This window comes from Lepidochelys kempii, chromosome 1 (genome assembly GCF_965140285.1).
Source record: "Lepidochelys kempii isolate rLepKem1 chromosome 1, rLepKem1.hap1, whole genome shotgun sequence".
NCBI lineage: Eukaryota > Metazoa > Chordata > Testudines > Cheloniidae > Lepidochelys > Lepidochelys kempii.
Genome location: NC_136380.1, coordinates 339838370 through 339852022, shown reverse-complemented (window position 1 = coordinate 339852022; position 13653 = coordinate 339838370). Strand labels below are relative to the sequence as shown.

At 44.6% G+C, this 13653-nt stretch overlaps 1 protein-coding gene across 25 annotated transcripts in view; it reads left to right on the top strand.

Moving 5' to 3' along the window:
* CELF2 (CUGBP Elav-like family member 2) overlaps positions 1-13653 on the top strand; it is a 713903-nt gene that overhangs the window by 690352 nt on the left and 9898 nt on the right. For 13 of the 25 annotated variants that reach the window (XM_073328795.2, XM_073328796.2, XM_073328793.2 and 10 more), the window contains 3 exons: positions 1646-1777; positions 9774-9971; positions 13060-13203. In XM_073328795.2, the coding sequence (XP_073184896.1) occupies positions 1646-1777; positions 9774-9971; positions 13060-13203 (474 nt within the window). Of the gene's footprint in view, positions 1-1645; positions 1778-9773; positions 9972-10152; positions 13204-13653 lie in introns of those variants that run through there. The other 12 variants (XM_073328791.2, XM_073328804.2, XM_073328801.2 and 9 more) reach the window with 7 other exon arrangements.

The following is a 13653-nucleotide window of genomic DNA, read 5'->3' as shown; positions in this document are numbered from 1 at the left end:
GTGGTGGGCAGTTAGGGGCGGGGGGCAGTTAGGGGCGAAGGGTCCAGGGGTGGTTGGATGCAGCAGGGGTCCGGGGGGGGCAGTCAGGAAGGAGGGGAAGGATTGGATGGGGCGGTGGGGGGGAGTTAGGGGTGGGGGGTCCAGGGAACTGAGAGCAGGGGGGCTTGGATGGGGCAGGAGTCCTAGGGGGGGCCATCAGGGGGCAAGAAGCAGGACGGTCGGATATGGGGTGGGTGTCAGGCCATGCCTGGCTGTTTGGGGAGGCACAGCCTCCCCTTAACTGGCCCTCCAAACAATTTCAGAAACCCAATGCAGCCCTCAGGCCAAAAAGTTTGCCCGCCCCTGGTTTAAGATCAGTGAGGGCTCTCAAGCTAACAGCATCTGCATTGCAAAGGCCAGAAGGCTTGTTGACTCTTCGAATTTGTTGACCTTTAGATCAGGGTGCAAGGAAGTTTAAGGGTGTCTTGGAGTTGTGGAGAGCTAGGTAGATAGATAGGTATGACTTTGTTTAAAGTGGGGAGGAATTGCACTTTATTTGGACTCCGTTAAATATTTATTTTATTTGGACTCTCCTACTCCTTCTTTGATAAAATTGTCTTCCACTCTCTTTGTTGCATCCTATCAGCCTAGAAACTTTAACTTCTTGGGTATTCACTGCCCAGCTGGGCGCCTCTGATGGAAGAGACGGCCCCAGAAAGGATGAAGAGGATTAGGGACAGAAAGCATTCGTGTCTATTTCACCGCAGCACAACTAAAATGTTCAATTTAAAATAAGATGTTGCCATTTCAGATAACGCTGCTATAGAGGAAAGATGGTCTTGCTATGGATGCACTATACTGGGACTAAGGAGATATGGCTCTAAATCCTACGGCTGCCACAGATTCTATGTGTAGCCTTGAACATCTCCCTTAATCTTTCTGTGCCTCAGTTCCCCTTCTGAAATGGCAATGATAATACTTCCTTCCCTCAAAGGGGATAAATACATTTCATATTTGTAGTGTGCTTGGATACTGTGCTGATGTGGGGCCACAGAAGTACCTACCTAGAAACTACAGTGGAAGCCAACAGAAAAATGAATTGCATTTGGTATTTTGTTAGTTATTTTTTTAAAATTTTATATTTCAGTGCTTTATATTCCATTTATATGATGCCCTAAAGATACAATGCCATGATGTTATCTCACTTAGGACAGAACAATTCAGGTTTTGCTTGAGCCCAGAACAGGAACTGGCCAAATCTCAGATATCAATACCAAGCCCTATGAGTAACATATGGTTGCTTAACAACCATGTTAAGAAGGGGCAGGCTCTCTGGCACGTTGATCAGCTCTTAGTGCTTTATTGATACACTTTTGAGAATGTGAGAGATGTTTTTTAACTGTTCACAGATTTAGTGTTTCTGCAAAGAAAGCCAAATTACTTAAATTTCACTATCAAATCCACATCGCTAAAAAATTCAGCCGTGCTTTCCATCAGCAGCCAATACAGGAACTTACTGAGAAAGGTTTCAGTGTTGGTCTGATTCCTTACATTTTTGCAAGGAGGCCAGTTATTAAGATTAGAATCGGTGCATGATGTTTTGTGACTGATACGTTTCAAGTTCTGTTTACTTTAATTAATATTGCCCTACTCTCTCCCCTTTTAGTGGCTGCGTCAACTGCTAATTCCACGGCTGGTGCGGCCATGAATTCTTTGACTTCTCTGGGTACTCTCCAAGGATTGGCTGGAGCCACTGTTGGACTGAATAATATTAATGCACTAGCAGGTACCGTAAACAGTGAGTATTTATTGCTGTGGTGGACAGCCTTCCCCAGTAATCACTGTAGGAAAAATATCAATTATAAACAGATTGTTACTTTTAACAAATATGCAAAACAGCGGGTAAAGCTGATCAACTTCCATTCTTTGCACATACCTGTATATATAGGGCCCTACCAAATTCATGGCCATGGAAAAACACGTCGCAGACCGTGAAATCTGGTCTCACCCCATGAAATCTGGTCTTTTGTGTGCTTTTACCCTATACTATATAGATTTCATGGGGGGAGACCAGCATTTCTCAAATTGGGGTCCTGACTGAAAAGGGAGTTGCAGCGGGGCCGCAAGGTTATTTTAGGGGGGTCGTAGTATGGCCACTCTCACTTCTGCACTGCTGCCTTCAGAGCTGGGTGCCTGGAGAGCGGGGGCTGTTGGCCGGGCGCCCAGCTCTGAAGGCAGCGCCCCGCCAGCCGCAGCAGCACAGAAGTCAGGGTGGCAATGCCGTACCCTGCCCCCTTACTCCTGCGCTGCTGCTGGCGGCGACTCTGCCTTCAGAGCTGGGCTCCCAACCAGCTGCTCTCCAGCTGCCCAGCTCTGAAGGCAGCTCTGCCGCCTGCAGCAGCGCAGAAGTAAGGATAGCAGGATAGCAGCACCGCAAACCCCCCCACACACACACATAACTCCTTTTTGGGTCAGGACCCCTACAATTACAACACTGTGACATTTCAGATTAAAATATCTGAAATCATGAAAATTACGATTTTTAAAATCCTATGCTCATTAAATGGATCAAAATGGATCATGAATTTGGTAGGGCCCTACATATATACAGTCCTTTAGCCTTAAGATTTCACTAATCTTGCCCTCCAAGGTGGATTCTGTTGAGTTCCTGGGGGGAAAAAAAGACTCCTTTTTTTGCAGGACATGTGGAATTTTAGGACCTGTGCTAGATAGTCAGAATGGATTCTGGAGATTGGTTTTGGTTACACGAAAGGCTCCTTTTGATTTCAGAAACCAAAAACATAAACCCGTGAAAACAGGTACAGCACCTCAGCACAAGATATAATTCAGGAATTAGTTTATTAACAAACACGCATTTGCTGCAACTTTTCTATTAGTTATAGAGTCAGAATAGGACACCTTCTTTGACCAGGGAGCTGCATATTTGCTTAAAAATTAAAACCAATTTCTTGGTTTTAAATTTGCAAGTATGTGAGGATGGCTCAGTCATCTGTAGTACTAGAGCATGTAAATTTCTCCCATGTGGTGTAAAACAAGCACTGACATTTCCAGCTAAAAAGAAGATGTCAGTCGTTAATCAGAACCTTCATCCTCATTATCAACCACAGTAGCCAATCACAATCAAGCTTCTTCTGCAGAACAACAATCCCTTCTGCACTGTTTCTGTTACAATGACTTCACTTTTGCCTTCATTGGAAGAGATTCATCTGGCTGCATCTTCCCTCCCCCCCCCCCGCCTAGTTTTTTTTAGCTGCTGCTGTTCCTTGCATCTAGCCTACAATGCAAGGAATCTATTTGGTCACCACCAGTCTCTAATTCATTAGCCATCATAATGTACCCACAGGAATGGATGTCCTCCTCAGTATCACTTGCTCACTCTGATGCTCTGCATGATGTCCTTTTTGTCACTGTTATCTAGCTGCTCATCAGTCATTTTATTACTTGAGCTCTGATTGTCATTGATGGGAGGCAGGGGTGGAGAGGGTTAATTGATGTCTGTGAAATTGTGGTGAGCGCTTGCATGGGGCCTTGTGTAGGACAGGTCTTGCTTCTGGCAAGGACAAAAATGCTAGAAAACCAAACAAAAAAACCTTCCCAGTAAATGTGTTTCAAGGGCAGTTTAGCAAAACTAAGCAAATCCAGAACTGCCCCTTGTCAGAATTTGAAGCAACATATGCTTTTTGTTTCTATCAAACCGAGCCATTGAAAATGGCACTCATGACAGATCTGGTCTCATTAATATTAGACATTGTTAATATCATTAATGTTCTTATCCTTGGTACATACTGAATGTATTTTGTGGGGCATATAAGCTTACAGCATCAAGGGTAGAGTGTTGCATGCCACCTCTTTTCACATGTACTCAGAACCCAAGCAAACTGGCACACTCGAAAAGATAACATTCCTTCACCAAGACTGATCCACAGTAAGCCCCCTATGTGGTTTCACCTCTTGACAGCATGTGGGAATCATACCATCACGCATTTAGCAATACTTGCTAGATTATGGATGATGGCTTTAGATTTTCCTAACAGGTATTTTCAAATGACATGAATGCAAATCCTATTTGCATGTGACATGTGAAGTATTATTGGTGAGTACACAACCAAGGACCAAATTTGATTCCCATGGATTTATACGAGGGTGGATTTGGTTCAAAATCTCGTTATTTGTGAATGTTTCCACAGATTGCATGGAGAGTGTTTGCACATGGAATATCTGTCTCTGTGTGTGTGTGTCTATATCTATAGATAGATTAGATATATAGATAGATATAGATATATATACACACACACATACAGATATTCCATGTGCAAATATATATATGTATGTTTGTGTGTGTGTGTTTGAAAGAAACGTTTTGCAGTGAGATTCAGAGAGGGCACTGCTTTCTCATATGCTGTGATGTGAGTGACACCTCTTTCTCTCTTGAGAAATACTATGACACTGATTATCAGCCTCTGGTACTTGTGGCACTAATGGTAGTTAACTCTTTTGATACTGTAACTAGAGGCATCCCCTATCTGTATTGACAATATGCTGCTTCCAGGCCCAGGTATGCTCCCACTAACCCATCTCCCATTCAGTTGTTTCCACTCTAACCTGTCATGGAGCATGTAGTCATGAAAATTTGGTTTGGAACCCTCTGTGTCCCATGTCAGGGCTAGACCATGAGCAATTTAATGGGATATAGAATCACTGGCCGGTAAAACCAAGCTCTCAGTCGCGTGAAATGGTATAATTGCCCATAAAAGCTGGAAACCAATGATACGTGCTTGTGGAATTGATGCTAGCCTTCTAAAGCACAAGTGGAGCTAGGTACAAGCCATGAATGAGTTAGAAAAGGGCACTGAAGACAAATGCAGATTTGATCATGTGTTTACACAAATGGTTGAGATTATAGTAGCTGAAAGGAAACCGGTTTGAGAAGTGGACTCTGATGTGGCCAATGGTAAGAGGCAATCCTTTAGGAAGTACAGCCAGCCACAACCTATCCCTAAGTGACTTTCTTTCAATTAAAAATTTCTCTCTTGGGAACAGGAAGATTCAGCAACTAGGAAGACCCCAAAATCTTTGGATAACTAAAAAGCCAGTTCACGGAGACTGGGCGGCACAGTGGGATAATGTGTTAGACCAGGGGTGGGCAAACTTTTTGGCCAGAGGGCCACATGGGGTACGAAACTGTATGGAGGGCCGGGTAGGGAAGGCTGTGCCCCCCCAAACAGCCTGGCCCCTGCCCCCTATTTGCCCCCTCCCACTTCCCACCCCGACTGTCCCCCTCAGAAGCCCCGACCCATCCAACCCCCTTGCTCCTTGTCCTCTGACTGCCCCCTCCTGGGACCCCCCTACCCCAAACTGCCCCCCCCGGACCTCACCCCTTGTCCAACCCCCACCGCTCCCTCTCCCCTGACTGCCCCAACCTATCTACACCCCCGCCCTCTGACAGGCCCCCCAGGACTCCCACGCCCTATCCAACCCCTCCTGTTCCCCGACCCCTGGCCAGCCCAGAACCTCCGCCCCATCCAACTGTCCCCTGACTGCCCCGTGGGACCTCCCCTGCCCCAACCGCTCCCTGTCCCCTGACTGCCCCTACCCAACTGTTGCACCACTGCATGCGCCATCACCACCACCCCCTTACTATGCCGCTCAGAGCGGCAGGAGCTCGCAGCCCCACTGCCCGCACGGAGGCATGGCTGCGTGGGAGTGGGGACAGTGGGGGAGGGACCGGCGGTAGCCTCCCGGGCCAGGAGCTCAGGGGCCGGGCAGGACGGTCCCGCGGGCCATAGTTTGCCCACCTCTGTGTTAGACTGTGGCCTCTGGAGAAGCAAATTCAAATAAAGTTATTAATGAAAAGAAATCTGATGTGTAATAATGAAATCACTAATGCGAGAAGGTGGAAAAGATGGTCTTATGATTAAGAATGTGAATCAGGAGATCTGAAAACTATTCCTGGCTCTGACACAGACGTTTCATGTGATCCTGGGCAAAGTCATTTATCCTTTTGGTCTCTGTTTCCTCATCTGTAAAACAGGGAAAATGGCATTGATCTACTTCACAGGGACAGAGAGAAACTTGAACTTAATAATGTTTGTAAAGCTCTTTGAGATTCTTTGGCAGAGGGCAGTGGAACTGCTAAGTATTATCATCTATTATTTTTATTCATCACTTTGGACAATTCAAGACAGCTCATTAGAAACCCAAGGATAGAATAATTATTTTATAGAGTGCAGAACAAGCGGAGGTGCATTGGTAGAGCTACGTGGTGATGTTTACACTTTGCCTCTCCATACTCCGCTTAACTCAAGCCAGTGCTATTAGGCCCTAGGACATTTCATAAAAACCATGGAAGAGCAGAGTAAATAATACCAAGGATCAGAGGCCTTTCTATAGGTCTGTTTTACTCAAGGTGGAAATAAATTTAGCCATGTCTATCATAGTGATGGTAGCAGTGTCCTTCCCAGTAGCAGTGCTGTCAAACAGGGCTTTCGGTTTAATGATCCGAAATAGCCTATTGGTAGAGTCTATAGGCTCACATGAAGAGGACTTGCCCAGAGCAGAGTTTGGTAACATAGGAAGTGTTTTGCTAATGGGCTGATGACTCAGAAGATAACTTGTTATCTTAATTGTTTCTGTATCACCAAGTTATTTCAACACTATACAAAAAGCGCCAGAGACAAGAAGTGGTTTATCAGGGTCATTTAATTCAACCAATGTTGCAAAAACAAACACACACACACACAAGCAATGGCAGAAAACAATATTCAGATCTCTTAGTAAGGTTGCAGTTAGATTTCAATACCAAACTGTAACAGGGTTCACATTGCACCCCTGGGTATTCGGCCCCTGGGCCCTTCTCTTCAATGAGTCAGGGACACTTCAGTTTGGTGCAACACCCGAGCTCTTTATTCTCAAAAGGTTTCCCACCACCAGTTCCCAACTATCTACAGGCTTCACAGCTACTTTGCCTACCACAGGCTTGACCAGCAGCAGACTAGAGGCTCCCACTTTTCTGTGCCTGACCTTTCTCTTTCCTTCTCCCTCTTCTCTGGCTTCCTCCCAGCCTTTATAGCTCTGGGCTAATAAGACTGGCAGGTGCGGCCAGTTACCAGACAGGCACAGGGCTATTCACCCAGCCCCAGTCCATTCCCCTTGATTGAGGCTCGAGTGGTAGGAGCTGATTAAGGGCTTGTCAACCAGCACCCTGCCACACACCTTCCCCCTTAAGCGACTGCTGGGGGTACCTGGTCCGGCCCCTTCTCCCCCTGCCTGTAAGGTTATTTCAGGGAAGCCCCCTGCCTCCCACTGGGTGATTTCCCCGGGGTCCTCCTCACGGAGGTTTGTCCATCTTCCACCCACAGAAGGTACACTAGGTAGGGGGTGGACTGCCCCACAGTTCTGCTGCTACCCACTAGGGGGTGGACTGCCCCACAGTTCTGCTGCTACCCACAGGTCCTGAGACCAAAAGGTCCTCCGGCCAGGGCCTCAGATTTGGTTACCCGGCCCTGGGGGGTCCGGATCTCCCTGCCTGGGGGGGGTCTACTTTTGGGCCTTTCCTGGGGCCCTCCCACTCTATTCCTCGGTCCCCTTCCCTGGGTGTTCCATACTAGGGCATTCCTTCAGCCCCTCGCCCTCTACTCCTCTCCCGCTTCCATTCTGGCTCTGTCATCTAGGGTTTGTTTCTCATTTTCCCTGGGGACCTGGGCCCTCCCCCTCAGTGGGGTCTACTAGCATACAGGTTTCCATTCCCTTCTTTAGGGTCCCTCCCCTCTTCCTGCCAATGGGTCCCCTCCCACAGCCTCCTTTCCCTTTTGGGAAGGGACCCCAGTCGGGCCCCAGTACCACAGGGTATGGTAACCCCTCTACAATCCCAACCCATTGCCAGGCAAACCTGCCCCCTACTTCCAGGGGAACCTGGGCCACAGGGCAGGGCTTCAAATCCCCACGGATGCATTCCAGTTTCATCCTTGCCCCGAGGATAAACCAGTGTGGCTTCTCCAGCCCCCTCTGAATGAGGGAGCAGGCTGAGGCTGTGTCCAGCAAGCCCCTCTGGGGCTTCCTCCCCACTCGCATAGGGATGGTGGCCAGTCCTGGCTTCAAATCCCCGGACAAGCTCCCACGTGTAACAGGGTTTGCTCAGCAGTCTCTGAAAGTCAGGCCCATTGAAATTCCCTCAAGTTAGGCACCCATAAATTCAGGCACACAAGTTCACTAGTCACTTTTGAAAATCTGGCCTGATTTTCAATTTTGCTGAGTCCCTGCAGCTCCCATTGCCTTTGGTTGGAGGTATGGGTCATCAGCTCTTCTGAAAATCAAGCCCTTAGTTCTTTTAATCATTTTACTGCTCTTCTCTAAATTTGTTCCAGTCTGCTGCCCTTTCCAGTACTGCAGGGCCCATATCTAAATATAGGGAGAAAATTCACTTTTATTCCATGAATTGCTGTAAAAATTAATATTAAAACTTTTCGCTGTAGTACTTTAAGGGTAGGTCTTCACTACCCGCTGGATTGGCGGGTAGCAATCAATATATTGGGGGTCGATTTATCGCTTCTAGTCTAGACGCGATAGATAGATCCCTGAGCGCTCTCCTGTCAACTCCGGAACTCCAGCGCCGCGAGAGACGCAAGCGGAGTCAACGGGGGAGCGGCGGTAGTCGACTCACCGATGTGAAGACGCTGCGGTAAATCGATCTAGGTACGTCGACTTCAGCTACGCTATTCTCGTAGCTGAAGTAGCGTACCTCACTTCGCCTCCCTCCCTCCCCCTCCAGTGTAGAGCAGGGCTCTGATACATGTGCCTCATTTAACAACTATAATAGGAAAAAGAAGTGGCATAGACGGCTGCACCACAAGAAGTTTTTGCTGTCAGCCATCAATTCATAGATATAAAACTCTCATCACAGACAGTGCCATATAAATGGGTTGGGTGTGCCATTTATCCATAGCTTAGACTCCTCGCCCTGAATGTCTCCCCTGGCAGTCATCCCAGTTAAGTTGTTATGCTGTTTTTCAGGGTGCAGGACAGTGTTTATAAAGTGATTTTACTGCCAATAAGAAGCGAGGGAATGACAACACTAGAGAACAAAGATTTCTCTTTATGAGCAGGACAGGCACAGCTTAGGCTGCAGCACTGCTAGCTACCCTACGCCACACCGCAAGTGCTTCCCAGCCCTGATCAGGAGATACCAGGAGTGAGAGGCTAGTCATGCCTTCATGCCCATTCAGTTATCTTGCCCATGTTCTGCATTGCACATAAGGGTGCCAATTGTAGTGGTGGTGGTTTTGGAATGTGCGTAACTGAGATTGGTGGCCTGTGTAAAATTAATTGGCAAACTTCATTCATATGATAGTAATTTCCGGTCACTATTGACCCAGTCTGGATTTGAACTGTGTCCCATTGAAGAACTCTGCCCCATTGCCAATCCCACAAGGTATCCACCCTTGATCAAGTGGATTCCTTCCTACAGTCTTTGGATAGCCTCGAGATCACGGAGCCCAATATGTGCGTCTTGGGGCACGTGGAAGAACAGGATTTCAGAAGCACGGCGTGACAGTACTTGCCAGTAGCAGATTGCATGTGAATAGATTTGGTCGTCAAACCATTGCGCTGAAGTGATCTTTACTGAAGTTGTGTTTCGTTGTTTTCAGTTCCATTTGGTGAAGTGCTGGCTTGCATGCACTGCCGTCATTGTCGGTGTCATATAATGCCAACTACTTTTGGAAAGCACTAATGAACAAGTGCAATTTCTTTTCTCTATTGTTGGGTTTTTTGTAAAGTTGCTCAAATGCTCTCAGGTATGGCGGCCCTGAACGGAGGACTTGGCGCAACAGGCTTGACGAACGGTACAGCAGGCACAATGGACGCCCTCACCCAGGCCTACTCAGGAATTCAGCAGTATGCTGCAGCAGCACTGCCAACATTGTACAGTCAGAGTTTGCTACAGCAACAAAGTGCTGCGGGCAGCCAGAAAGAAGGTAAGCAGCACCTGCTGGGGCCGCAAAGCACGCATCTCCAGCCACAGTATCAAATCTTACGATAAGCTAAATTCAGCCTTTCTACATTGGTTGGGTTTGGCTTATTTCTTCATAGATGCTTTCTGAGGAAACATGATGAGCCTAACCACTGATTTTTAACCTTTTCTTCTTTCCTGTTCAGTGTTGTTTTTGTTTTATCCTTTAATTTAATTTTTGCCATCTATCCTTCAAGGTGTATTTTACCACCCATCGTTTGTTAATGTAAAAGTACTCATCGGCTGCTGCTCACAAAAGACACTGCTAATGAAAACCATCCTAAAAGCACTTTTTAAAATTATATATATATATTTGTTGTTGTTGTTGGGAGGTGGGTGAGGGAGGAAGTGTCGTGTGGGTAACTCTCCCCTTCCCTCTCCTCCTTGTGGTTTCTATGTATGCTATGATCATCTAGCTGCTATTAGATTTTAGTTTTCAGGTTAATGACGAGATCCGTCATTACATCGAGTGGTTCTTTGTTTAATTGTGGGTCTTGAGGGGAAGTAAGTAAGTGATTGATTGCCCCTCTTTCTGTGCCAACAGAGCAAAATAAACCTCAGGAAGTTAACACTAAGAATAAATTAATAGTCATCACAAAATGTTTAACGAAATGAGAATAGCCTCTCTCTCTTTTCTCCCCTGCAGCCTTCTTGGGGTTTTGTTTTTAATTCCCACCCCCTTAACTTTCAGCTAATTTTAGAAAATAGAAAAGTTTTGTATGCCTTCTAAAAAAGAGTCTTCATTGTGTTTACTGTTCTTGCTAGAGGTACACTGAAACAAGGGCTAATGCATGGCATCAAAAGAAGTTTTTTATCCTCTTTTAAAATAGTCTCTTGAATCATTATGGAACATGGTGTCTCTTAGGCAGACAATGTTGAAACCCTCAAAGCTAGGGATTTAATAGGGACACTGTCAAGTTAAAATAAATATGTGTTTTATAATTTTCTTACCATTTTTACCATTAACAATTTAGATTATTGAAATTGCAAGAATTTTTTTAAATTCATTTCTTTTTCTCACTATTTTAGTTCCCTGGCTTTGATTGTTTTTTGGTTTTGATTTGCATTTCATTCAGTTTGGACAATGAAAATGGATTGGATAAAACCATAAACAGAAGCTGTTTCTCTGTTGTGACTATAATGTAGTCTAGCTTTATAATGACCAAATAATGTAGGGCTAGCTTTTTTATTTTATTTTTTTTAATTATCGTCATTGTTTTTCAGTTCACAAAAGCATTTTTATCAATAGTAAGTTTTATCATTCCCCATGTGACAATGTCCCTTATAAAGTAAAGGCCTTTGTCATCTTGCTGTCTTTTCCAGTGGGGGACTGTTAAGGTGAGCAAGTTTTGTTATTAAATTCTGCTGGCTGTGTTTGTGTTTCAACATATGACTTCTGTTGGAATGGCTAGGAGTCTGGAATATTTAAAGGAGGATAACCAGCTACCAGAAGAAAATATTGCATTAAATGTTAAATGAAAGGGGGGTGAATTGTTTTATGCATCCTGCTATCAATCTATGTAAAACCAGTTTTGCTCAGTGATTAAGAAAGTTCATTTTGTTGAGAGGACTTTTTTTTTTTTTTGGTAAGAAGAAACTTCATTTGATTTCTCTTCCATATTGCCAGGTGATTTTTTTTTCCATTTCATTTTATGAAATCCTTTTTTTTTTCACCCTGTTGTTTTGTTGTTGTTTTTTTTGTTTTGTTTTTTGTTCCAACCCATGCACCCCCCTGTCTAGGGCAAATATTGCAGCCCCTCCCCTCAGGCTGTGAGAGGGCAGGCAGTCTGATTCCTCTATTCTGAACACCAGTGCGGCTCCATGAATCTGCTGCAGAAGGTACTCCATAAGTGTCTGGCCTGCACTTTCCTCTCCTCCCCTAGACAGTAATCAAGCGCAGCACATCTAAGACACATCTCGTCTCCACTCAAGCCAGGGAATATCTATTTAGTCTGCTCCAGAACCTGCCTGCACCAGAATTGTGTGGCGTCTTAGAATCCCAGTAATGCACTATGGCTGGGAAGGCCACATGTCCAAGTTCACACTGGAAAGTCTTTTCTTAGTCTCTTATTTTTATTTCCAGATTATTATGGTAATAGGGAAGCAGAGTTGATGATGAGAAGCTTCTGACTAGAGCTCGGTGAAAAAAATCAATTTTATTTCTGTGGACAGGCTTTCAAAAACCAATACAAAACTCAGTTTGAAAGAGAAAAAAAATGCCAGTTAAAAACGAAGTGGATATTTTCATATGAAATTTCACAGAACTCAAAAAAAGATTTTCCCAAACACTTCCATTTCAAGGAAAAATCATTTTTGTTGTTGTTGGGGGGAAAAAAATCAGTTAAAAATCTTGGCCAGCTCTTCTTTTGACAGAGTTCCCTGCCAGGTGGTGAGGGCTTTCCAATCGGATTCTTTGTTGTTAAAACAACACATGTACTGTGAATAATGACTAGAGGTTTTATTATGAGCATTCCTTTTGTTTTCTTTTTTTTTGTCCCTCAGTTACTTGCAAAGAAAATCAGCCAGCTCAGTTTGTAAGTCAAAGTGAGGTTTGTTTTACTTCCCTTGCCCCCAATTGCCTGCCCTGCAGACTTAAACCTGGGATCTTTAGAACTGAGCTGGGCTCTATCTCTTAGGCTAATAATATCTCTAGTTTAGCTGACAAAACGGTTGAAATGTGTGAGGCAGCATAGAAATCAACTCGATCTTCCATAGCTGGACAGCTTGAAGAGATAGAGAGAGCAGAGAAGGTGCCACTTTCATGCAGTCACTCTTCTAACCATAACCCTACTTTAGGACAAGCTTGGCAGTCTTACATGAGTTTAGGAAGGAGGCTGCAGTTCAAAATCTCTTATAATAGAGATGTCAAGTACAAATCTGTAAAAGAGCCACTGCTATTTTGTCCATTTGCTTTGTTTTTGTTACTTCAAAAAGTCTGAAACTGAACTGTGTTTGCCCATCACCTTCTAAATTACCAAAAAAAGATAGATGAAATAGAACTCTTCTAATCGCTCTTTTCATACTTTTTTTTTGTGGTTTTCCTGTCTCTAAAGGTCCAGAAGGGGCAAACCTCTTTATTTACCACCTCCCCCAGGAGTTTGGAGACCAGGACATTCTGCAGATGTTCATGCCCTTTGGAAATGTTATCTCTGCTAAAGTCTTCATTGATAAACAGACCAATCTGAGCAAGTGCTTTGGTAAGCAACATTTAATCAATTGAAAAGTAAAACTGTACATGGTGAACCTGATCCCAGAGCTATCGCTTGTAATCCTCAAAAGTACAGAAAGATGCCCAGACAAAGCAGTTCAAACTAAAAACTGGATTTGAAAAAAAACTTCCGGTCTGACATCTACTATGGATGTGTCAAATACATGAAACTAATTACACCCTATGTGAGGGAATGCCATTTACTATACAATTAAGCTGCCTTATTATGGATACCTAATTATCCTCTATTGTATAGCTGAACCTCTTTAAAACTCTCTGTGTTTAACCCATTACTTGTACTTCTGGGTTAAGTACAGTACTGTGCAATTAGTGTTTGTATAGCGTACACGTATGTAGCATAGAATATGTTACAGCTAGCTGCTGCCTATATGTGCATATACAAGTATCACAAGTAGGTTCAACTGTACAGGTCGCATCT